General features: G+C 32.5%; 1 protein-coding gene across 2 annotated transcripts in view; it reads right to left on the bottom strand.

Annotated features, from left to right (window-relative positions):
• LOC119834439 (CUGBP Elav-like family member 4) overlaps positions 1 to 6,089 on the bottom strand; it is a 144,270-nt gene extending 138,181 nt beyond the window's left edge. For both annotated transcript variants that reach the window (XM_038358797.1, XM_038358798.1), the window contains exon 1: positions 6,041 to 6,089. In XM_038358797.1, the coding sequence (XP_038214725.1) occupies positions 6,041 to 6,089 (49 nt within the window). The remainder of the gene's footprint in view (positions 1 to 6,040) is intronic.
• Positions 6,090 to 27,356: the final 21,267 nt, after the last annotated feature.

The raw sequence follows: 27,356 nt of genomic DNA, 5'->3' as shown, positions 1-27,356 counted from the left end.
ATTCTTACAGCATTCCATGACACATTTCATTCAACAAATTATAGGCTAACGGAATGTTAAATGAATCCCTAGAAACAGCAAGCAATTAAATCTTGTATCCGAACCGTATAAAAATCCGTTCGATTAATTCAAAAACCAATGAAGGGTAGGCAAATATTTTCCAATCGTCAAAGTAAATAATTTGGTTTCATCAAAATGATTGATCAGGACCCAATTTTCTGTCCAACTTCGCTCCAGTAAATAGCTTGAAAATGATTAACGGGGTATATTTTTAATTCTCGATCACGAATCATTCGTGTGTGTTTTGTTTTGGCGGAGGGATTCCTTTAATGTCACTGATTAAATGGAACTTCAAGCCCTATCCTTGCTATATTATACATACAGTGTGTTTGTGCTTCTTTCATGTCTCACTGGAGCGGCTTTATTGTGTGATAATATATATTATGATGCAAATTTGAATTACTACGAAATTTATAAATTCTGATTTATATTGAACAGCGCGACGCCGCTGATAGCAACAGTTTATCAATATTGTGTGCGAAAAATTGCCTGATTTGAATTTTTCTTTTTAAATTCAATACAATTCGCAAACATTTTTCAATAAGGAAAAACTAAATAATATATTATATAGGATAAACTAATTGATGACGTATGATATGGACGCGCAAAATTTTTCCAGATTATTTATATAAATTAACGAAGCAATTAAGAAATGAAATTTATGAAGCAACTAAAAAAAAGCATTGTTTGAAACACAAATTAATACAGAATATGATCCACAGTTCTTATGCTCGTGACTATGTTATAATAATTACCATTGTTATTAAATAAATGGACAGAGTTTTAGACGTTTCAATTTATTGCCCGTTATCCTCCATACTTTAAAACCTTCAAGTAAAACAAAAAAGTAACAAACCGATTCAAATAATATACGAGAACATAACACTGGCAGGGCAGCATTAGGCATGCCTTGACGCCGATTAGAACGTGAGCGCTGACGTAATGTGAATGAATTTTGTTATTCAATTCTCGTTTCCTCGTGAATATCTTTCGAACATTCTACTTCTTTCTTAGTATTTTAATGATGTACAGTACGTTCGTGGAATTGCAATTTTGTTCAGACTCAAAGACTGGATCTTTTTGTTTTGGGAAAAACATCGTTTTATGAATTGCATGAAATTGAGATTTCTTCTTTGGTAATTTTTGTTATTAGTTTCGGTTTTTGTTTTTGCGCTGAGATAGCCTCGGGATACGTTGTGTAGACGATTTAGTAATTTTGTAATATTACCTCTTCATATGCGTGGGAGAGTGTACAGAAAAAATGTAAACACAGTTTTTTAATTAATAAAGAAATTAAACAACATTTAATAAATCTACATTTAGCTTTTTAAAGTGTTACTTGATAGCTTTATCTATTTTTTTTTTAGATTTGTATGTATGTATGTTTGTTGTTTGCACAAAAAAACAACGGGATCGATTTCGAAAATTCTTTCTCCATTAGAAAGCTGCAACAGTGATGTAACACGGGCAAAGCGAGGGCGAGGAATAGAAAATCCTAAAAACGTCATATATGAGGGGCATGGTTTTCTTCTCGGAAATAATTTTGTTTGAATGGTTAAATTATAGGCCAAACATTAAAGACCAGGATCGTTTTAACATATTAATTATTCATAAAAATGATAAACGGTTTATAAATGTCCTACTTTAGGGTCGCAGGTATCTTACGAGGGTTTAACGTAATCCACTATGGTGGCCAATTACGGTTTAATTCCGGACGACATAATACATATTTCGTCCAACCCGTTAGCATTGCTATTCAATGCTCTAATTTCATCAGTTTTGGGTGCGCTCCCTTAGGGATGTGATGACAAAGCACGTAGGTAAATATTATTTTTATTTGCCTTTCAAAATAAATATTGAATTGACAGCTACGATACGACAGCTTCTGTAGATACGATAGGGAATTTTTCATTAATGATTCTAAATATCAACCGATCGAATATAGAGAATTTGTCGAACTGTCACCTACATCTAGTATGTATCGGTCGACGAAGTGACAACCTGAGCGTCCAATACAATGAGTGTCTTTGAACATTGGATCCGTTATTAAATAACTTCGTCGGAGTTGTGTAGGTACAGCAATCGAAACTTCCTTCAACCGATACATTGCTCTCTATATTAGAATGTCAAAGCGAGCGAAGGAAAGTTCTTTTGAAAGACGCATTGTATAACGTTTTGAATTGAATTGCTTACATGTATTTCGCGTTTTCGAAATTATTATGTTTAATTTTAACCTTTTAGTTTAGTTACGCATTATTTCTTTAAGCTTTTGAGTATTAGTTGCGAACTTATCCCATATAACCTAAACTCACAAATATATAATGCTTCACATTTATAATATGCGCGAATGATTATGTAATCTCATATTAGATTGCAATAAAAGCCATTATCCTATGAAATGCAACTCCTATTTAAATGAAATAGCAATAGTCGTTGAAACAAAAGCGAAAGCAATTAACGTTCTAATTGCGACTAAATATTCAAACCGATGCTTTTAATATATTCTAATATTATTGAAACACTGCACCGAAGCAAATCTAAACACATGCCAGAACAGAAGGTTCTGGCAACATTGTGGAACTAACCGCATAACATTAATATGGGAACCAAAATATCTTCACAGGAGAATTTGCACAATATTATTGTAAACCGAAATGCGCTCCCGTTTTTAAATGAACTTACTCACCTTTAAATTTTATGCAAGATAGTAAATGTAACGTTTATATATTCAACTGTTATATTTAACTGTTATATGTCTGAGTATTTAGTTCGTAACTGGTTTACGTTATGTAATACGGAGGTGACATTAAATACGTTATATTTAACGTCAAGTTAGGTGAATTACGGGTTTAGCTTGCTAATGGAAACTGTATCTATATACTTATTATAATCACCGTATTAGATAAAACATTTAGTTTATTATAATTATTTTGCACATAGTAGGAAAAAAAGCAAGCGAATCATTAAATTCTTATATACTGACTCTTAGAACATAAATGCTGATTTCAAGGAGCTATATGCAAACTTATCGTCTTATGAAAAAAGCAATATTTTTGCTATGATCACATACATAACAGAAATATAAAGGTGTTGATAAACACTGATATACACAGTTGTTATATGTAGTAGTTTGTACATATGCATGTAGTTTGTTCATTTTATGTAGACAATTCATTGCAATATATTATGATAATTGTGAACTGCGTGCCTAACACCACTTTGCCCTTGTAATACAATTAAATAATGCCGTGATATGTATATCAGTTATGTTTACGCCGCGTAAAAAAATTACCTGCTTACGTAATCGAATTAGGACGCGGGAATTACGCATAAATTCGCTTTACGTCGTCACGTTGACATTTTGATGTGTATATCGCGTTAATTTTAATTTACGCCATTAACTTTACGACTTTATTGACATGACATTATAATTTTTTTGACATAGTTATGTATTAAAGATGAACAATTTAATGTCCAGGTTGATTGCTTTAAAAGTACCTACACTGTTTATATTATGTCACATGGTTATATTTGTAAATGTTCTATTGTAATTTTTACTATTTATAAAGAAACAACTAATTTATAAAGTAAGTAAAAACATTCTTGCTATGAAATTTCACTACATGTGTCATCATCATCATCATCAGCCCAAATGCCCACTACCGAGACACAGGACACTACATGTGTAAAATTCCTTAAATCAAATAAAAAACACACCAAAGCTAGTACCAAATATTTGAAATGAAAAACATATGAGGGAAGACACATGAAACGCAACAGTAACAAAAATACAAAATAGAATAAAAAATACGTTTTTCCGATTTTTCACCATGCACAATTTTAGGTAAAATTTCACCGAAGCGAGTGAAGGCTACCCAATAATTAAATTCGGCTCATCAAAAGCTATAACTAGTGATGTCCGAGTGGCGTGTTATCGATGATACGAATTTATCGATTTTTCAACGAGGTTTTATCAACTGACATGTGTGTGTTGAATGTCGTGTCGCGTCTGTATATTGTGTTGACAAAGTTCCATGGTTTGCTTGAAATGTTTTAACCCTCGATGTTTGAAGGGTATAAGCTCTATAGACAGGCTTATATCGTGGACGTTCGAAAATATAATATTGTCCATTATTATTCGAAATGTTAGCCTTAACAAAATAAGCTTTGCAAATAATTTTCTAAAACTCTTAAAACATTACATTTCACAATATTTACATAATATTTCCATCCCACACGGAAAACGGTAAAAACAAATTGTATCTCAACGAAATAAAAAACACCATTTCGAAACACACCCAATGAATTACAAGTTACAATAAAAACGGCTATTAAATATAGATATAGCCGTGTTAACCCTTCGGTACCAATTTTACAAAATGAGGTGTTGTAATAATCGTCACAGTCACGCAACAATACATTTGGTGTTATTAAAACGACTGAATGAAACTTGTTGCGTGGCGCTTGCGTTTTTCCCCTCTTCATTAAAGAGAACTCTTGAAAGTTTTTGCCGCGCCGCGCTTAGGTCTAGTGCTGATAAGAGCAATTATAACGTGACATTTAGGTTTTACTTTGTTTGGATTTAAATGTTTGCGGATTGTTAGTTGTCTTACAAATTAAACAGGGGAGATTTTTCAACTACGTATTCATGTTTTCATGTGTTTAATCATTTATAAGTGAGCTTTGGAATACATTTTTTTGTACTGCTTTATATTCTTGAATTTGTACATTTCTTAAAATTAATTGAGCCCTTTTCATAATAATTTTGTAAACTACTACCCACCCATAATTTACTACATTAAATTATAACCATTCATCTGAATTTAAATTGAGTAGTAAAATAATTAATCGATATCGATAAAGTAGCATCCGCGTTCATCACTAAGTTATACCATGTTTAAGTTTCTATAATTTCCTTAGGGGTTAAGTCTGGAATGTATTTGACGATAGCCACCAACTGAATTATTAACCCGTCCCTGTTTCAAAGGTCACTTTGGCCACGGAATATTTGTGGTTGATAGATATTATCATTCATATAGCTGGGTTCTCCATTCATTGGGTTATTAGTTAAATGTCTGTTATATTGTATACAGTATAGCTAACAGATTCAGAGTCATATGACCTTTAATGTTCTACGAGTTGGTTTCCAAAAACATAATTCAGTAGAAGAAGATATTATATGCTCGATTGTCTGTGTTTATTATGTAATTAGATCGAATAATACCCCAAAAAATAATAGCTGTTCATACAAAAGATAGTCTTATTACTTTGATGTTCAATATTCAACTAATAATCTAATATTTTATAATGTGTTTTAATCATTGGTCACTAATCCCACTAAAACTAATCTAATAATTTATAATATGTATTTTAATCATTGGTTAATGTATTGAAATCAATATTAATCAGCTCGAACTAATCAATTCGTATTTTTCACTGAACCAATTTAATATTTCATTGCAAATCACCGTAACAGTCTTCTGACGTTGCTCATGATTGACGAAGGTTTGTGGTTGAACCAATATTTAGTAAGCACTTCAATTGACGTTTGAAATAATAACTTCAATAACACGAATCGGAAATATCAATATTTAACCAGTCACAGGTCACGTTTGGCCCTCGGTCGCCGCAATAATTTTCTATTAGATTTTTAGTCAGATAAGAAATGTGGCTGAGTGGAGTCCCTCAATTGGAGGGTACAGACGTGTCCCATTACCGCTTTCGGAGTTAAAATATTTCCAAAGTTCCTTTTTATTAAAGGGCGACGTAAGTTTGAACGAAATTTTGATTTGGACATAGGTTTTCTTAGTTTATTTTGGTATGAGTTTTGTTAAATTGTAATGTAGGTTTATTATTTGATATTTTCTAGTTAGTGTTATGATTGTTGGCTTCATCTTCATCACATTTACTTTTTGGTTGTAATGTTTTTGTCTTGTTATCAGGTGAGACTTACTTAGTTAAAGGATAATAGATTATTTACCTCCTCTGTTTTCACTATCTGCTGGTTTCACCTGTATTGCTCGATTCATCTGTAACAAAAAATAAATGAGTCAGTCATAAATTTTCTAGTGGTCTCATATTAAATAAGATGTTTTCAAAGGCTTTTTCATTGAAAAACAGCACTTTTAAATATCACGTACAACGACTAAAGAAAATATTATAAGTAAGGGACTTATGTCAAAGCGAGGCATTAAAGTCAACACACTTGTTAGTATTGAATACAACTAGTTTAATTGTTTTCAAATGTTTGATAATCCTCCTCGAATCTACGACAAAAATCCCTCAATATATGAGTAAGATCCGCTTGAAATTAAGCAAATCTACATAATCGTTTCATTAATAACCCAATTAACGTAGTTATTAAACGCTAAACCTAAAATAACGGTCTAATTGGCCACAACATTGCATTAGCGGCACCGGACTGTTAAATGAGTAAAGCTAGTTTGATTATTGCAGAATTCGCTGGAGATGCGACTGAACTCTTTGAATTTGTTGTAAGACGCGCCCTATTATGATTATAATGTTTCTGTATTATTTAAATATGTGAAATATCATAAAATATACATATCTCTTTACCACGAAAACGCGCAGTTTTGCAAGAGAGAGGAACAAATATCCATATGTACATTAACCACATTTGAGTGTGGGAGTCGAGCATGCTTCAATACAAATTGGGTCAGCTCGCTCCGGGGAAGGTACCACATTCCCATAGAAGATCGACGTGAAATAGAGGTTCGATTCGCTTAGAGGGGGAACAGGAGGCCCACATTATTTTCCTCATCCATCCCACTCCTTTCCTTAATCCTTCCTTTATTCTGTACCTGTTACACGGAAGGCAAATGGCATTACGCCTCTGCAAATATTCATTCCACCATCTCCTTTGCGGACTATTACATAAACAAATCTATCTTCACCAAGTGTCACGTTTATTATATTAATAAGAAGTGAAACAGACCGATAGGATAGTGTAGGAAGGCTTATAATGGTGAGATTTTCTGAGCGCGCATTGCGTTCCGCCGCGCTGAATTCCAATAAGCCCAAATTTACGCGTAGTAATTTGAAAACATTGTGCGCTGACGAGCTCGCATAATTAAAGTGAGTTCGGTGGGTGGCTTAGATGTGGTCGCACATAGTAGTTGATTACAATTAGCATTCGTTATAGAACTACTATGAGCACGCTAGATTGTTCGAACAAAATTGTCGCTTTCATGCGTATATGTTTAAATGAAAACGACAATTTACGACGACGTAAAGGTTATCCTTTAAACGAGCAATGCTTGTTATTCTGAATCTTAGAAACGGCTAAAACGTTCTGCATTATATTTAGTATGTAGGGGGTTTCGGTTGCAATAAATCGATACAGTCTGCAAAAAAAATTATTGGGCAGAGCTCACCCAGGTTCAATATACACGTGTATACATGTTACTGATAAGTTTTTACGTTAATAATTCTTTGACATAGTTCATAAATTAGTTTATGCAAAGCGTCGATATAGAAATTTTAGTTATAGACTACTCTTTTAAAATAGACAACAACAACTTTTGCATGTTTAATTCAGTTTATATTGCTTGTTAAGTCTGATTTTATTTAAAACACAATGGGGAAGCTTTTCTAAATATGTAGTTTATTTTATCCAATATACGATACATAATCTAGGAGTGACTGTAGTACTAGGAACGTAGGTCTTGTTACCTGAACATTTTCTGAGAAACTTTTCTAAAATATAAGCTCTTGCACCCACTAAACTAGCTTTCTAGGGACGTAAAATGAAATTACTCGTACTTTCTCAACTTTGCTGCAGTGAGTGAGCGAGATGGGTGGTGGGCGGAGCTAAGGCTCAATAGGTATGTTGTAGATCAAAGAACAACTAGATATTATTGAGTTAAGTGTTAAGCGACACAGGTTCTGTTCTAGTTGATGGAAATGATAATGCTTTTTTATTAAAACAATGTGCATTCCATTGTGAATATAACATTTTAATAATTTTATCGCACTGCAAGTTAGTTGTTTAAATGAGTATTGTAAACAACTTAACTGGAATTCAAACTCTAGTCACAATGTCATAAACTGAAGTCTGAAAACAAAAAACTAAAGTCACCCTCTTTGATCTAGAGAACGCCGCGGGTCATTGCTAGTCTATATTATAAAATAGAAGCACAAGAAAACAATAAAATGTCAGTTACATTATCAAGACGAATAGGAAAGCGCAAGCTGCTACGATTTTGTGATGTCACGCTACGAGTGCTACGGGTGCTACGACGGCGCTACGAAATTGAACTTGTCACCCTGTCGCCTTCTACGAATGTTAGCGCTTAGTTTTCCGCGATAATGTTATTGTTTTATTTAATTGCTTTGTTTTTTTTATTTATATGCAATATAACAAATTTTAACTATTTTTATAAGAAAAGTCGATATCGAACGAATATTATAAACTATCGCTCGTCTGTGAGGATGAAAATATATTAATTGCTATTACTTTTAAATGATTCTTGATATCACAGATTCCAGGCAGAGCTACATTTAACAACCAATTGTCGCTGATGTGCCCAACACTGAGTGTTTACACAAATAATTTAAAATGTCCCTCACCTAATGAAAATCTTAAACAATTTGCACAATACCCTCTCCATTCAACAATCGGATAAAAACAATTACACGAGCCCCGAATACATTTCCCGTTTCATCGTGAAGTTGAAAAGAATAAGTAGACGCTCCTTCAGGGATTAGAGCGGCATGCTCAGCGTAATAATATTTTTATTTAATGGCCTCTGAGATGTGAGCTGTTCTAATTGTTCCTGTCTTGAAGGATATAATTTCGTGTATACTTTTAGCGAGATATAATTATGAGCGATAGGTGCGTTTAAGGTGACTGTTGGTAAAAGATATGATGGATCTCTTATTGAAAATTGAATTGGTTAAAATAATTACAGAATGTATCAATTTCAGGATATGATACATTCAAGAATAATTTAAGTATAAGAGTGTATTGGGATTAGATATGAAGTATATATTTGTTGTTGATGCCCACATAGTAACACTTGTTAAAGGACTTTTTGTTAATACTATATTAACAAAAAGTTCTTTGATTTCCTTGAATGGGAGTATGTTATAATTGAATTTACTGAGAGCATCAGTAACTATTGTATTTGAACAGATTATAAAAATGACGTTACGACGAAAGACATTTAACGTTTTGTGTTTTGGAATATTTGTATATTTCTAGTGTAATTACTTAACACTACACTTAATTTTAAATTAAAATTAAAAAATGCACAATAATTATACTCTTTTTACTGCAGACTTATGAAAACATTATGTTCATGAATAATCACTAAATACAAAAAGTGACATTAAATTATAGTGAAGATAGAATCTGCTGATCGTGTTATCATAAATGACAGGTGCTTATGCTATACGACTTTAAACTTTATTGCATCGGCAATAGCGTGAAAATCGGTAAGGATACTCGACGGAATTGAATCGGAATAAATGTGGCAAATTAATGATGTTTTGTGTGTGTGTTTTTTCATTGACAGTTTCTGGATGTTTGATAAATTACTGGCATGTTATTGAAAAAACATGTTACGAAAAAAAAATTATTTAACTTCAAGTTGAATACGTTGACATAAGTGAAATTCAAGACCTAGTTCTCAGTTCAATATTAATACAAATAATAATAATATAGCACTGGACAGTTTTGGGCAGCGGCTGGTGTCCAACAACACTTTAAAAATCTCTAAAGGGCATTTGCGTGTTTGATCTGTTTCTCCACGTCAGCCATTCAAAGGAGCGGATTTCTTTCTTCTGGCGGTATTACGGAGAGAGAGAATAGAATTTCTCCACCACTTCACACAAATATTTCCGCATATACCATATCCCATCTAATAAATCTATCACAAAACACACAATATATTATATCGATGAGTTCCGAACAACTTGCAAACACAATCAACTTATATTCGTCATCGCTTCAAACTAATGTATCGAAGTTTCCAATTAATATTGTACGATAATCCTAACGGTGTAGCAATTTGTACTGTGTTAGAATACTTGATTATTGACAGATTCCGTTCTGTGACACATCACTTTGTTTCATTATTCGTGAATTCGTATGCCGATTACCTGGTGTTGTTGTCTGTTTCATGTATGATATTCAATTTCATTCGCATCACATTTATGTCTCAATATATTGATAATAATCATTAATATTATTTTTTGAAGACACTATATTCTAAGAAGCGGATTAATTTTGATGTAATTGTTGCGCAATGAGACTTATCTAAGAGATAATCTTCATAATTAATAAAAACGGCATTTTTTACATGTCATGACTCAATTTTGACAAACGCGGAGAGATTTAATTCAAACTTTGAATTCAGGTTTTAATTTATAAAATCACATATCGCCACGATGATGCAAATTTTCCGTACTATACAAGCATGAAGACAATTTATTGATTTTAACAATAAAGTTTTTTTAATTCTTTTGTCAACCATACTTATAATCTCAATCAACTTTGCAGAAACATAAAATGACAGATAAATTTTGTATTTAAGCAGTAAGTAGAAAATTATTCGAGTATTTTTTGTCCCTGTAAATAAGAAGCTCATTTTTGTTACAAGTTAAAATAAATCTAACCCACATTAGACCAAAACAAAAATAAACATGTCACATTCGTACAACATTATTACGAAAACACAACCGCGAGTTAGCTGTCAAGTTTGACATATTATTGTTGACAATGAACACAGATAGTGAATGTCACATTATTATAAGGATTTCTTTTTTTTTGTATACATAATGAGTGTTCGATATTATCTGTGCGTTTTTAAATATTTATGTTTTTGGGAACGAATATTTTGTGTCACAGTCGTCGGAAACTATTTAGTCTGTGACATATGATAATGATGGCGGGAAATGCTATATTGGTGTAATAAAAAGGTGTGTAAAATAGTTTTAGTAGATTAGAGTATGATAATATACGTTGCTATTTCTGTATAGACAGTTTTTAATTCTGATATTTATAACAACACTGTACGTAAATTATAGTATATAGTTATATTTTCACTTAAAAAACTGATATAGTAATAAATTCATGTACTCTTTAAGATATATTAACCACTTAGATAATCGGTATTTACATAAAAAAAACACCTCAATTGTTAAATTTTCGTTAGTATTAATTCTAAGCTTTACTACATCAAGAATGAAAATACGAGATTTCAATTCCCGAGCAGGTCAAATAAGTTTGTACGATATGTTTTTTCCGGTTCGCCTTTCATCCTCGTATTTTCGCAAGATCCAATTTTCTTCTTAAAATGTCTCTGTTTGTCTCAAACGAGTTTGCGAATGTATTGCAGTGTGTTTCGAGTTTGTCGTGTACTATTGTTTGAGGGAGATCACCCAGTGCTGAACATGTCATGTTTTATAAATAATTTTTGACATATCGTAACGCCACTCATCTTTGGATGAGGTTCTATTGCATGATTATATAAACACAACACGGCCTTTTAAAGTCAGGAAGGAAGAAACTCTATGTGCAAAAATAGGGTCATAAGATGTTTGTTTTAAAATTATGTTCATTGTGGGAGAGATTTAATAAAACTGTAGTTGTATTAACACTTCATTTCATTTGTTTCATCACAAAGCTTACCAATTTAATATAGCTGGAAATATTAAGCTTTAACAGATTTTTCTAGGCGACAAAATAAAGAACGGACCTTTATAAAAGTCTCGTACATAAAGCATGCATAACATTTTGATTTAGGCAAGAAATTCGGAGGAGCATAATCATGTTATCTGACTGCCCAAGTTCGCATATTTATTAAATAATACTCCCTCCTTGTAAAAATCTCGAAGCTCCATTACCTTCACTTAATTCCCTTTACAGATAAGCCCTGAAAGTTGCCAAGGTCAGCACAAGTAAGACTTTTTATGATAAATTTCATAATGAAAAATTTTGAATCCATTTAGCGATGATTATATTTTCATGAAAACTTCAAGTATAGAATATTAATTAACTGAGCCTTTAGACCTTCTAAAATATGTATCCCAAAAATGTTATTAACGCTCATTAGCATTGCTTAATATAATTTATTAGCAGAGGATATTATGATTTCGAAAATTTTGGGATTATTAAATTTAAACGGCGCGTTGTTTGTAGGCTCGCCTCGTTTGGAATTTAAAAATTAGAAGCGTTGTTTATGTTAGGAACTTTTATGGATTGAATTGGGATTTTCAATCTTAATTGTATAGACTACTGTATCATTACATATCGTTGGATATACTTAAGAAGTCACCTTCTTAATGTATTAATTTATCGATAGCACTTTATGAGTTTCATAATAGAATCATTTGATGTTAATAACGTAGTAACATAATTGAATTATTTCAAAAACATTTCAATTGAAAAATTTCTTAGTTCGTAAAATTTTTTAAAGGCTTTGAATTAATTAGAATTCGTAATTGAAACAAAAGCTTAAGAACCAAGTGACCAACCGAACAATAGCATAACCTAAGTCAAACAAGTAAAATTAGCTCATAATATTAAATTAATAAAGTTTACGCCCCGAGTTGAGAAATTCGAAACAAATTATTGGGTTTTGTTTCGAAGTAAAACCGATCATAAATTAGGGATCCGCGTCCAATCGCTGGAAAGTGCTTTAATAGACGCGTAATTGCTTAGCCTTTGAAATATAATTATCATTAACGGTAGGAGAATTGTAAAGAGTCGTACTGATTTATCTAGTAACATAATTTAGCTAGGCAATGTTTACTTATGTACATGTCCTCTTACGTTTCACATTTTTGTAAAGTTTTTGTAAAGTCCATATATATTTTACGATTTCAATAATAATTCACATATAATAACCGCATTGTATGTTTGTGCAACTAAATAACACAACAGCACTTATTACGTTTCACGACTTCCCCCGACTATTGTACCAAATTAAGACACGTTCGCAAAACAAATGACGGCCGCCTAACCATATAAGTTAGTCTATCAAACCCTAACAAAAAATGGACTCAACCTTCACGAGTAATGGTCCGTGGAAGGGATTCTTGGAAACTTCGCCAACTGCTGGTTAGGGTATGATAAAACTTTTTATGTTGTGCTTACGACGGAGCGAGCAGTTTCAGCATCGACACATTGCAGTACATATTTGGGACATTAAGGTTAACGGTGGTGTAAAGTCGACGCTTTTTATATGATTTGTTTATGATCTTGAGTAATATCCTTCATATAGGCATAAGAAACAAAATCATACTAGTAAATTCTCAATGCTCTTCAGATTAGATTATGTAAATTGTCATATGATATTAACATATATAACATGAATTAGAAACGTTCAAATCCAAAAATTAAACTAAATTTACACATTTGTATACGTTTCTTGTTTTAATACGTGTCAATATAACTATTTCAAAGTAATTATAATAACGATTAACCCACACTATAAAATATCTATTACTTTCACAGGACTTTATTTCATTTACGTGTTTATTTTAACGGCATTCTTAATTCTTGATAAATTTGACGCGGATTAAACTATTAAAACCTAAGAGAAACCTAGGACAAGAGTAAATATAAACTTCTCACCGCGACTTTGCATGCGACAGCTAGTTTAATTAAATAACACCCTCAAATGTAACCTCGCACTTGTCAGTCAATCCTAATGAAAATTTGAGAATATTCCCCGGATTTCATTCCAGAATTTTCTGTAATATAACGTGACTTTATTGGAACATTGCCCCGCCGTTATATTTAAAGTTACGACGTACAGCGTCATTATCTAGTGTACTTGTAATTACTGATTAAATTGGGGAAAAAATAAGAGTTCAGAAAAAAAAACTTAATTCTTAAATATTTTATAATAAAGCGTTTAAGGCAATCGGAATAAATAAAAAGAAAAGAAAATACAAAATATAAGCATTTATTTTTATCTTCAACGCTGAATTAAAATACACAGGTGATGTATTGTTGTATTTGGATTTGGAATAAAATATTTTTATTAAACAAACAGTTGAAAAATATTTAAAGACTAAAAAAAACTGCTACGGGTAAATAACATAACTAATTATATCCCTTGATAAACGTTTAAACTCTAATGTTGACCGCTCACTCGAATGTAAACAATCGACGCATCACATCAAGTTGTACATTCACAAAACTTTCCTCCACTTATTCTGTTCACACAAAACAATATCTAAAAATCACCAATGTCTGCAAAAAAATAATCAAAAAATAAAAAAGTATAAAACAATAATAAAATAATAAACAAGTAAAAAATAATATATAAATAAACATTACTTACAATAATCGGCGGCGGGTAGTCAACATTCGCCGAGCGAAATATATCTACGAGATGAACCATATGGACTGTTAATTTGGTATCAATTTTAAAGAAATAGATAAAGCCGTGAGCGACGGAACGATTGCGTGAGTACGTAAGATTTATCGGAGCGTTGTAATGCTCGCAGTGCCACGGTTCAGCGTTGACTGAACGGCGCGCGAAGGAATACGCACGCGGGGAGGGGGTACGCACTCACGCAGCGGTGACAGCCAATCGCGTGCGTGAGTCGCGCGCACCCCCGCTCTTCAGGCCCGCCCCGCGTTCTCCGTCACCTCACAATCGATGCCCTATATTGCATTAATTATTTAGGAAACACGCAATAAGATAACGCAAGGTAACAGATAAGAGTTTGGACTTTAAATAATTGTCTCTTTTTTAGTTTCACAGATTTTCGTTGCATTCTTGAAGCGTCGGCGTATTTGTAAATAGTGGTTGTTTATTTCGTTTTGGTGGGTCTTGACAAAAGTCTGTTATTGTGAACGAATTAGTAGCTCTTGGCAGTCGCGGCACGTCACAAGTTTGCTGAATGGGAAATGTGCCTAATGACATATTTTTTGTTTACCATTTCGTTTCGCAAAACTGATATTTTCAGCAAAGTTTGGAAATTCGAGAATATTTGAAGCTTGAATCTATTGAGAATTTTGCAAAGTTTTGTAGTGAAATTTTTATGTACCTTCTAATATATCTGTAGACATTTGAATATTATTGAACATATTTTTTTATTTCATGTATGAATTTTTTTCGTATATGAACAATTATGTATCTTATAATTTATTCCTCAAATGTACTTATATTCTGACTTCAAATCCAAATACATCATTTTATTATTTGACTCTGTGGGTTTGACATTTTTGTACTTGTAATAATACCTTTCTAGTACAATAATTTTCGTACATTGAATCCGATTTCCCAGCGCGCCTGAACAGAGAAGATTGTTATGATAATTCCGATTCTGTAGCTTACCATAAACCATTAAGCCATATTTACATGAAGTGACAGATGTACGAGTTTCAGATTAAAATGCATATCTTAATGTTCTGAATCAAGATTCCCGGAGCACGACGCGACGTCACCTGCGACCATCTGACGGACCTGATGTGAATAATAAACAGTTGGTCTAAATCTATGTGTGTTGTCAATATTGGAGCTACTGGGAGCAAACGTTTCGGGATTATGTTTGACGTTTTTAATTGATATCACAAATTGTCAATTTTAGACTTCGCTCTGTTAAACAGTATGCAACTTGTGAAAGTAGTTTTTCATTATCAACAGATGCTCGAACTGTAAATTTGAGTTTTATAAGCGTATGACTGTGCTTGACAGTTTTTTCTTGTTTTTGCTATATTTTTGTTTAGCAAATGTGTACGTGATATTATATTTGTAAATGTATTGCGAAATTTGACAGTTTTTTTGAAAATTAATTTTAAAATGAAACGGGATAAGTTTTTGCTTCAATTACAATTAAAACGAAAATCTCTTAATCAATTGGGTTCGCATTGAAATCTGGATTGAGCGGTACACATTGAAGCGCACTGTTTTATTGAAAAATTATATGAAATTAATATGAAATTTAAGGCAGGCTATGTGGGCGGGAGTTGGATGCATTCCAAAGGGGTCGAGCTCCGAAGTAGGCAGGTGCTGACTCGCTCATAAAGCCTCATATGAGCGTTAATTATTATTGCATTTGTGAAATAGCTCTTGGCTTATGAATTCCACTGATTTTAATCGTGTAATGTAGTTTACAGACTGCAACATTTTAGTTGAATTTAAGATAACAATTATTAGCTTTGATCCCAATATTAATGTTTTGGCATATTTGTAGCATATCATTTAATATTAATAGTCTCGATGACTATATTTACAAAAATTGTATTATTTTGTAAATATATTTTGACTGACCTTACCAATCCGCGTTCGCTGTGAAATATACGAAATCTACTAAATAATTACAATTCATTATAACTTGTGAATTAAAGATTAATCAAGTCTAGTATATGCCCATATCCACTAAAATAGGTACATCAGAAAATATCCAACGAATGACCGAAGCAACACACGAGTGGTTTTGATCAGGTAATGAATAAAATATCAAGCTCCTGGTCTACCGTGTTCCCGTTCGTCTCAGTGACTTTGAATTAACTGTATTTTCCTTGAACTGGTACAGTCTGCAAAGAAGTTTAGGTGGTAGGGTCCGCAAAAAATGTTCTTTTAGCATTGAGCAGTTTTGTCATAATCTTCATTTTCTTTGAGCGTTTGTGATTATTGGTTACTTATTACCAGACTCTGGTTGATATTTGGATAGAATGTACTTAAAAAAGTGAGGAGATGCATAGTTTTTACGTATTACTTCCTAACTATTAAATAATAAGTAAATTCTTTAAATATAGTACTTTGAAATCATCCCATATTTTAGGTTATAAATAAGACAATTGATGGCAATAAATTTCATAATATTATCGTAGGATTTTACTTGCAAAAATGAACAAATCTTCTGATCTGATTCCTTTAGTCTCCCAATGTATCATATTATGTGAGAATATAGCTTAAACTATCGGAAATCCACCTATCGATCCTTTGCACTGCCCCTTAACAGTCGAATCTCTTCCCCATTCATTCAAGTCGGCCAGGCTTCTACCGCAAACTTACCAAGTTAAACTTCGACAGATTATTCGAAAGGTTAGGAAAGGATTAGAAAAACACATACCCAAGTAAATGAATTCGGAACTTGGCTAGTTTGTAAAAACATTTCCTCAATGAAAAAAACATGGTGCGCTACGCAAAGAATTATCATTCGTAGTGTTAAGGGATATCTTCAAATGCTATACTCGACCTAATTTCAAGATTCGTATTCGTAAGATTTGGTCGAATACAGAAGATAGTTTTAGAGTTACAGTTCAGTCTTTAAGGACATTTATGTAGTTAGTGCATTCTCTGATAACTGTATTTTGCGTAATTTATTACCTTTTGATAATATAGTACGGTTATTAGACCTATTAGATAATGTACATAATATAGAAATTTTGCAAATATATTATATTATTAATATGTTTTTATTAACTTCACATGAGTTTATCTTATTATCCTGATTAGGTGACGATGAGACCATCAGTTGATTCTATCATTAAAGCGTGTTTTAAGATATTTTAACTTCATTTATTGTTGCATTTATATCAGTATATGTGTTCCAACATTCAATCGATGGCCATTGAGATCTTAAATTGTTATATTCAGAATCTACGATATGTTATCAATTGGCTGTATCTATAGCTTGAGCGCAATTTGATTGAAGCATGCCACAGATTACAAAACAATTACTACGTAGAGATCAGTAGCGTAGGTACGGACATTTCTATTTCGAATGATACATTTTCCCCGCGCATTCGCAAGGGCTACATGCCTTTTATATTTATTTGGCGCGTTTGTACGATTGTCATAGGGTTTATTTGGATATGAAAATTATTCAGATATAATATAGTATAAGTGTGGAAATAATTAGTTGCATTTTACTACTTGGAATCTGGATTATAACAGATCGGTCAGATATGAATGTAAATTGCATGTTATCTTAAATCATAATTCAAAGTATACATGTAGATTATTATTTATTAGTCTTATATTATAATTATTTATCGCGATACAAATTTTTAAAAATCGTACACGTTTTACTATATACATATTATGTTTCAAATATGTCGGAGTATTCGTATTTCATATAAAAATTATTACTAATATATCAATTCTTCCGTATATCTAAAAATTACACAGAAAAATATTTAAACAAAACCTTAACAGTTTAACTACAGTAGTTTAAATACATTTGACGACTCAACGATATCAATTTATGTAAGTTTAATAATTTAACCGCTTCACTATTATGCTGTACCAGCAAAAAATCGTACTAAATACTTTTATGATATGAATTTACCGCGAAAAAGGTCGAGTACAGACGTTGTAAAGACGAAGGTGGCGGGTTTTATAGCCTGCGTAGGACGGGGGAAATTTTGGCGCCAATTCAATGTGAAAATGTTTTTGAGCGCTTGAGGTGAGAGTGAAAAGATTTTTATTTTACGTTTTCTTTCAGATGTGCTTATGGCACCGAAAATTTAATGACTGCGTTTATCACCTCTTCGCTTTCGAGGTATTAATAGGTGTGCTTGGAAGGCGAAATTATTTTGAGTTTAATTAGCGTTTTTATAAATAGCCAAGAATTTAATGATAGCGTGTTGTTTTACATATACCTTCATACTTCCTACTCACTGTTTTATATAAACTCGTCAATTTATAATTCATAGCATTTTTCAATGTTTTATGGATAATATTGTTTTTAAATGTTAGAATAATCCTTATTCATATTACGAAATGAAACATTATATTTATACTACATAAATAAGTTATAACTTTTCACATCAACCCACGAGGCACTTAACATTTTTGAAAATATATCCTTATTTCCAAAAATGCTAGAAACAGTATAACATTATATAATCACATTAATTTAGTCACAATTTCATATTTTATCACACTTATTTACATGTAATTAGTTTCTTATTAGTTTATAAAAGACTAGCTATAATCCGCTGCGTCACTCGCGTGGTACCCGGGTAAAAAGTAGCCTATGTGCTAATCCAGACTATAATCTATCTCTATACCAAATTTCATATAGACACGAGATAAGTTATTTTCGCATAAAAGAGTAACAATCATAGTATTTTCTTATGTTTGACATTGTTAGTAACAATCATCATCCATCCATCCTCCCACTTTCGCATTACAATATTAGTAGGTTTGTATTTAGTTAATATAAAAAGTATTTTCACTTACTTTTATAACTACTAAACAAAAAAAAACTTCCGAGTCCTATATGACGATTTGAGCGACACGGCATCCCTTTTATAGCATCCGAGTATATCACAAATCGGTCTTTGATCGAGTCGCTATAACTATTCGGGATCTTATAACTTTTTTCTATCTGCAAAGTTTTAACAAGCTGGATGATCGATATAGGTCTAACGAGACGGCGTTGTCATGCCGCCGAATCTTTCTCGCACGTAAATAATTTTTATTACGCGTTCGATTATGGGATACTGGACATGGTTTGTGTTTTATTTGTGAGAGTATATTTATAGTCATATTAGTATGTTAATGGTTATTGCGATGGCCTGTACATTGCGCAGTTTACACGCGTAGTAGTGGTTCGGTGGTGAGGTCCTCGGAGTTAAAAAGTCGAGGATTTGGAGAGGCGAGCGAGCAAGAAATAAATTAACTCTTCAATTAATCTGTACATGTAACATTAGAACTGCTCAAAACGGCGAAGGAAAACATTGTGAGGAAACCGGCCTGTCCAAAAATCAAAAGTTCGGCGACATGTGACATCCGCCAAGCTATATTTAGCCAGCATGCTTGTTATTTAGTTTTAAAGTAAATCTAGTAATAATAAAAAATGTATAAATTACATATTACCTGTTAAAAAATTATCTGCTTACAAACACGCTCACACACATGTATGTATGATATATGCACTTGAATATGTCACAGTCGGCAATGGAGCTGGTGAGACGCCTGATGGTAAGCGCTTCCTCCGCCCGTGGACATTTGGAGAGGCATAAGGACCATTGCAGACCGTACGCCTCAACAAATACATTGCAGACTTTAAATTGGGAAGGGATTAAGAAAGGACTGGGAAGGGTAAGGAAAAGGATATGGGCCTCCGGCACCCCCAATCACCGAACGAAACACAACAGAATGCTATTTCACGAAGGTCTTCTGTGGGGGTGTGGTACTTCCCCGGTGCGAGCTGGCCCAATTCGTGCCGAAGCGTGCTCGACTACCACATAGAAAGATTATTGCAAACTTTATTTTCATAACTTTATAATAATAGATGTCTACTTAAAAAACAAAATACATACAACAAATGTATCTCAAATAGCATAACTAGTCGACAAACAAACCGTAACAAAGGAAATTAAAAAAAAGCAATCACAACAAACAACAAAATAAAATTCGAAAAGTGCCACTCCCATCATTAATCAAATTACAACGTCAATGAGCCCATAATTATGTCGCGAGGCTATAGCGAAGTTAAATTTGTTTGTTTAAAGAAGTATCGACTTCGTAGGTTAATTATATTCTGAAATTTCGGGGCCTTTGAAAAATATTTGTTTTACCCAACAGTATTGGGAAGTGAACCCGTGGCCCGTGTAAAGGGTCAGATATTAATCTGGAAACACTTTATGAATTTTAAAATTATAAGCCCCCGGTTCAGGCGATTAGTCAAATAAAATTCCAAGTATTTATAAAGTTTGATATTGCTTTTGAAATTAGTTCTATAATGTAGATGTAGCTTGATAGATTTTATCGTAGAGATTGTATTTTCTCATATTTAAGTTAAAAGTTTGAGATTTTCATTCGAAAAAAAGAATGGTTAATACTAACGTAATCGACTCGAATATTAGATCATTATATAAAACTAGCTGCGCCCCGCGGTTAAGTCCGCATCCCGTAGGAATATCGGGATAAAAAGTTGCCTATATGTTATTCCAGTTGTCCAGCTGTCTACGTACCAAATTTCATTGCAATCGGTTCAGTACTTTTTGCGTGAAAGAACAACAAACACACACACATCCTTACAAACTTTCGCATTAGGATAGTAGGATAGGATAGGATATTCTCAAACTTTTATGATCCTTCATGATTCATGTTCAGCAAGAAATAAGAGATTTTCAACCGACGCTTCAAAAAAGTAGGTTTTCTATTTGACAGTTTTTTTTTTTATTTTTTGTTACTCGATAATTCATTGGGTTTGCAACCGAAAGACCTGATCTTTTTGTGTTTGATAGAAAATTATTGTGATTTGGTTCCATTTTAGAATACGGTGTGGTGCTTTCCCCCCAAGGAGCATGGGGATCTTTTTTGTAAAGGATTTTTTCCTCCTTTTGTTAATAGTAATGAACTTAAAAACAGAATCTTTATAGTATTATCCAAACATAAAAAAATTGTCCAGTCTGTTTGCTTCGAATCCTATTAGATTGTATTTGCTCTGGGGACCTAATCATGAAAGCGTTATTTTATATTATAGAATATTATGTAGGAAATTCATTTAGTTTCTGTATTAACAGTCATACTTGTATAATCAATTTTTTTTGGGAGATTATATCTTGCAATAACTTATTTTCTTCTAGACAAATACATCTATTATTTATATTGTTACTAGCTGCGCCCCGCGGTTTCACCCGCGTAAGTCCGTATCCCATAGGAATATCGGGATAAAAAGTTGCCTATATGTTATTCCAGTTGTCCAGCTGTATACGTACCAAATTTCATTGCAATCGGTTCAGTAGTTTTTGCGTGAAAGAGCAACAAACACACACACATCCTTACAAACTTTCGCATTTATAATGTTATTAATTAATAATATAGTAGGATGTTACGATATTTATGTGTTATCAGTATGTGTTTGGACAAACTGCTATAGGTATTATAAAGTGCGCCGCATGTGTATCATGCTTTTTAGAAGTACATAATATATCTATTTTCGGTATTGGAGTCTCTCCTGCATACGCTGTTTAGGTGTCGGGATATATAATACAAAATAGAATGGTTTATAAATGGCTTTTTGAAATGCCTTAAAATATTTAACTTCTATGTATTTCTACCAGTCTTATTGCAACTACAAATTTCAACAGATCGCTTGTAATTGGCCCTAAAATCAGATCTTTATGCAGCGCCGCGGCCGTACATAGTTTCATTGTAACCAACCCATAATAAATTTAAATTCACCTGTCTGTGTGTTTTAATAAAATTGTCGTCTCCGAACACGTGCGCAAGTCGAGTCATGAAATTGCCTTCTCCGTCATAAAATACGTCGCCGTTGTCTGTTAGGCGTAAATATAAAATTTACGAAACACTCTCGTTATTTAGAAGGGGAATTTATTTTGCTAGACGATGTCTACTATATTTTATTTGGTGACAAAGTGTCGTTTTGAAGTATAATTTTATGGATATTTGACGTGAATGAGATGAGCGGTGTGCGTGAAATGTAAACGTGTGCTCGTGTGTGTACGCGTGTACGTATATCGTTGGGCTTGTAGTGGTGAATGTTTTGGTCGCTTCTTACTTCCTTTGACGCACTTATATTTTCTTTTATTTCTAATTATGTTTGGTCAATAGTTTAGGACAATATATGTCATGAAAATTAAATAGTGTTGTTTCAAATGTTACATTCGTAACAACAATGTTTATAGAATTGACGGCTCATTCGTTTCTTTCGAATTAGCCCAAATCCTAAAATGGATTAATTTCCATATACGTGTAAAATCAAACGCAATAAATTGTTCTTATATAAATTTATATTGATTTATAAAAATACAGTCCTAGTGTATGTTGCCATTATCATGGTTTAACTCTTTATATAATTATTTAGTGCCATGTTTGTTTGTATTGTTCATTTTAGAATTGTTTAATAACATTAATTTTAAGAAATATTCCTTAATTATCATATAAATTAAATACCTTATATTATAACTGAGGAAGACAGGATACCCCGCTTTAATTTTATTATATAACAGAACAATTTATTAAGCTTTCTTTTAATTAGATGCTTTTAAGGTGACTTGAAAAAAAATCTAAAGTGTTTTCTGAAGAAACAACTTTCATCAAAATACAGGCTTTTAAAATTAATTACTTTTATGTAATTACTTTTTCTAGTCTTTGATGTTTAATTTTTTAGTAACGTCGTTATAATTAAAAACTTTGTTTTTATTGTGTGACTTTACTAACAAACCTTAATATTTCGCAAAGTAATTCGTATAACATGATAATAAATTCTGTAGCGTATATATAGAGTATATGCTAAATAATTCACCAAAAATATATTGTAATGTTTCGTGATTAATCGATTTATTATTTATCATATTTAGTCCAGCAGTTCATGCGTGATAACATTACATAAAATACCTCCTTTAATATCTGAAACCACTTATCAAATTCATCAGCTTGAAAAACCACATAATAATCTATATGTTTTCATTCACACAATATTATAATACGGCCAATGAAGATACGTATTCATTGTGATGCAGCGTCAAGTAAAATTGTAACATCACAATTTGTTAGCGTTTTTCAACATAAAAATGGCGCCCGCCCGTGAGGGATGGAGCAACTTATTATAGAGACGGATACGAATGTTCCCGTTTTTTGTTGTTTACTATTGCAATTTTTGCCTTGAGTTTTATTAAATGCCTTAATGCATTTGTGAATTTCCGTTCGTAAAGCAAACGTTTTACACCCTATATTCGAAATACTCAACAGTTAATTCAGTGGTTGATGTAAAATTGTAAAACTCGCACCAAAAGGGTATCATGTACTCTTTTTGCTTATTCACGCACACAATCTATATCTAACTCATTAATATACCCATTCGACATCGAAATAACATCAGAACTCATTTCCTTTGAAACTATGTTACATTCTATTTACAGCGCTCCGAGTTATCAAAAGGATCATTGGTTATATAAACGCAAATCTAATTGAATTTGTCTTTATGCTAGGAATTAATCTCGGTGCTGAAAACCATTGCCATGGCAACGCTGTAGGAACACGGTTTTGAGGTTTGATTCTATTTCAACAGATATTATAAGAGCCTTAAAGGCTTTGTCACTGGCGGACTCTGGGAGCCGTCGGGAATCAAAGTGATTCTATTCTATGCTTCACCGTGTTTCACGCCACACTGTGAATATGCTTTGCTAGTTTCCTGCATGCTTTTATCATATTGTTTTGCGATTTATGTTTGCCGTGTGTTTATGCGGAACACGTTATAAGTCTGTAACGTCATTGTAACATGAATGCTATTCTAGGGGTTACGAATCATTCTTTATTATTAAATTACATTTTGTGTCGACTGAATTTTACAAGAATAAAAGATTAATGTATCTAAGATTCTAACTAAGGTGGTTCGTAGCCGTTTGTCATAGCGGGCAACTGAACTGGTGGTTCACTTTATGGTAAGCCATCATCATTACCCATGAACATTCGTAGAGGTAGTGCCTCCGCGAATGCGCTGCCCTCTTTTAAGGGGAAAGGTATAAGGAAAGGATTGACGACTGGTAATAAGGAATGTATTGGAAATAGCGAGGAAAAGTGATGCTAAAGTAACATTTTACTTTTACAGTTGGAATTTGTTTTTATTATTAGTTGTATTAATTAGGACCTACGTTTAAATCCCAGTCTGTGTTTGGCTTCACTTTGAAATGTTATATTTAAGATAATGATCAGTGTTCTAAAAATGTATTTTTTTAATGCCGAATGCAAAATATTTCATTTTTCAAACAGTTAAAACGAAAAAGGGTTATATAAACTAGAACGCAGCTATTCTAATTAAAGTGAAATACAAAATTTGAGTTACTTTTTAACGAACGTATCGTATTAGGAGAAGGAAGTCCGGCATGTCACACCGGACCGGACCTGTTCACTCCAAAATGAAACCAATTAAGCCTTTGGCCCAAGTTATAAGGGGTACGTCTATTGTTTTTATAACTCTTGTGTTGTTGGTAGTGTGCATTATAAAAAAAACTACCCACTTTGTTGTCTGAATCTTAAAAATCATTTTTCATTGATGGAACTGTATTGAAATAAGTTTATTACAGAAATTGATTCTTTTCTTTTACTCATATTGCTAATATCATAATACTAAAGTTAATTAAGTTATGTATTTACTGTGATTGATTCCATCCTTTATTATAAATTAGTATTAAGTCCCCATGTATAAGTAGGCTATTACATTTTGTTAATCTCTAATAAGGGAGGCGGCTTGATTTTTTAAATATTTTGTTAGCTTATTGTAATGGCAATGTGTTATTCCTATTTAGAGATGACAATACATACAAAATAAAAAAAAAAAATATTGCGTATGTGTTTTAGAAACTATAACTGCAGGCGTATACAATGGCACTTATCATAACAGTACATAAACGTGGTAAACAACAATTAAGAACTTAGTGTCTTTTATAATTCGTAATTTTCTATTAAGTATAATATAACTAGCTGCGCCCCGCGGTATCACCCGCGATAGTCTGTATTCCGTAGGAATATCAGGATAAAAAGTTGCCTATATGTTATTCCAGTTGTCCAGCTGTCTACGTACCAAATTTCATTGCAATCGGTTGAGTAGTTTTTGCGTGAAAGAGCAACAAACACACACACATCCTTACAAACTTTCGCATTGATAATATTGGTAGGATATATAATATGTATTGTATTACTGATTTTGTGTTGCTAGGCTCTCGCTCGTGGCTTAAGGCGTAATTCATTTTCTTAGCACTTAGTTGGAAAATGCGACTCCGCGACCGTTCGTTAGATGTATTGACTAGTTTCTGCTACTCACTTCACGTACGTGTTTTTACTGAAATACGTTTCAAATTGCGATTGATACTCAGTCTTGATACTTATTGTTAAAGAGTTTTATTTATGAATTGATTGATCGCATGTATCATAAGTGATTAACTATGGTAGGGTTTAAAGCTACAGTAATTTAGATAATTAGTAAGTATTGCAAATTTTTCAAATAAGGCAATAAACGTATCTGTTTATTAGAGTTACTAGAGTTTGTTTACTAGAGTCACGAATTAAATGAAATTAAAGTTAATTCGTGATCTAGTTGAACACTACCTAATTTAATGTTAAATTATAATATTCAATAGAAAGGTTGTCTAGAAGAGATCGCTTATAAGCGATAAGGCTATTTAACCTTACAAATGTCTCTTTCCTTTCTCGTTTTCTTCATCATTTGTTAAAATTTTTATCATTATCATTATTAAAAAACTTTATTGTATTGTATTGTACTGTATGTTATGTCTTGGTATCTTTATATATATACATATAAATATATATATATATATATATATATATATATATATTATAATAAGAAAGTAACTTACATTTTATTTTCACTCCTTCAGATTTCTCCAGTTTTTATATAATGTCATATCATAAGGATTGTAACAATAAATACTTTGATCGGGCAGAAGAATTAGTTACTCGAAAAGGAAAATGATAATCGAAACATCTGCGCTTAAACACCCAAATACCCAATACTTGCTATGATGCTTAATTAATAAACCGGTTTAATAAAACAACCTAATACGAGGAAGGTAGTGACAAATTAAACATAAATCTGAGATGCACCACTGCGCAGCTGAGCTTCACTATAAAGGCGATGGAACAATCATCTTCTCATTTTTTTCTTTGTCTGCATCATTACTTATTCGTATTAAATACTAGCTTTCCGCACCGGCTTCTCCCATGTCAAAGAAAAGATTGTCCCGGGGTTATCCCGCACAGTTCTCGCTTCAGGGAAAATTTCCGGAAAAAAACTAGTCTATCGTCGTTTCTCGGCTTTCGAACTTTTTTGACACCAAATCTCATTGAAATTGTTCTAGCAGCTTTGGTGTGAAAGCGTTACAAACAAACTTGATTTTTGACATGCCTCTTTTGGTAGTATCTATACCATAAGAGATCTTTGCCTGCGATTAAAAAAAATGTTTTACGATGCGTTGTCTGTTGTTTGTTATAGTTAGAAGCAGTAGAATTAAATGCACACTTGTATAATGTATACTCCAATATATTTAAATTTATTTTTAGCGTCTTCCATTTAAATCCATGCTGATAATACACGAGATAATATGAAACCTGTAATATTTTCCTTCATAGTTCATATTAAGTGGGATATATAAGATTAATATCAATGTCATGCTTACCTAATTTATAAACAAAGATGGCAGATAATGCATACAAAATTTTCTTCAAATTACACATTTAGTTCAATTCCAACTGATATTCCGCAATTTAAACCAGTTAGACATATGCATAACCGAACAGACGGATAATTCCACATAATTCCATGGAATCCGAATTCCAATAGTATTCCATAATTGAGCTTAAACTTACGAG

The sequence above is a fragment of the Zerene cesonia genome, chromosome 19 (genome assembly GCF_012273895.1).
Source record: "Zerene cesonia ecotype Mississippi chromosome 19, Zerene_cesonia_1.1, whole genome shotgun sequence".
Lineage (NCBI taxonomy): Eukaryota > Metazoa > Arthropoda > Insecta > Lepidoptera > Pieridae > Zerene > Zerene cesonia.
Note: the sequence above shows the minus strand (reverse complement) of the source record. Positions and strands in the feature narration are given on the sequence as shown.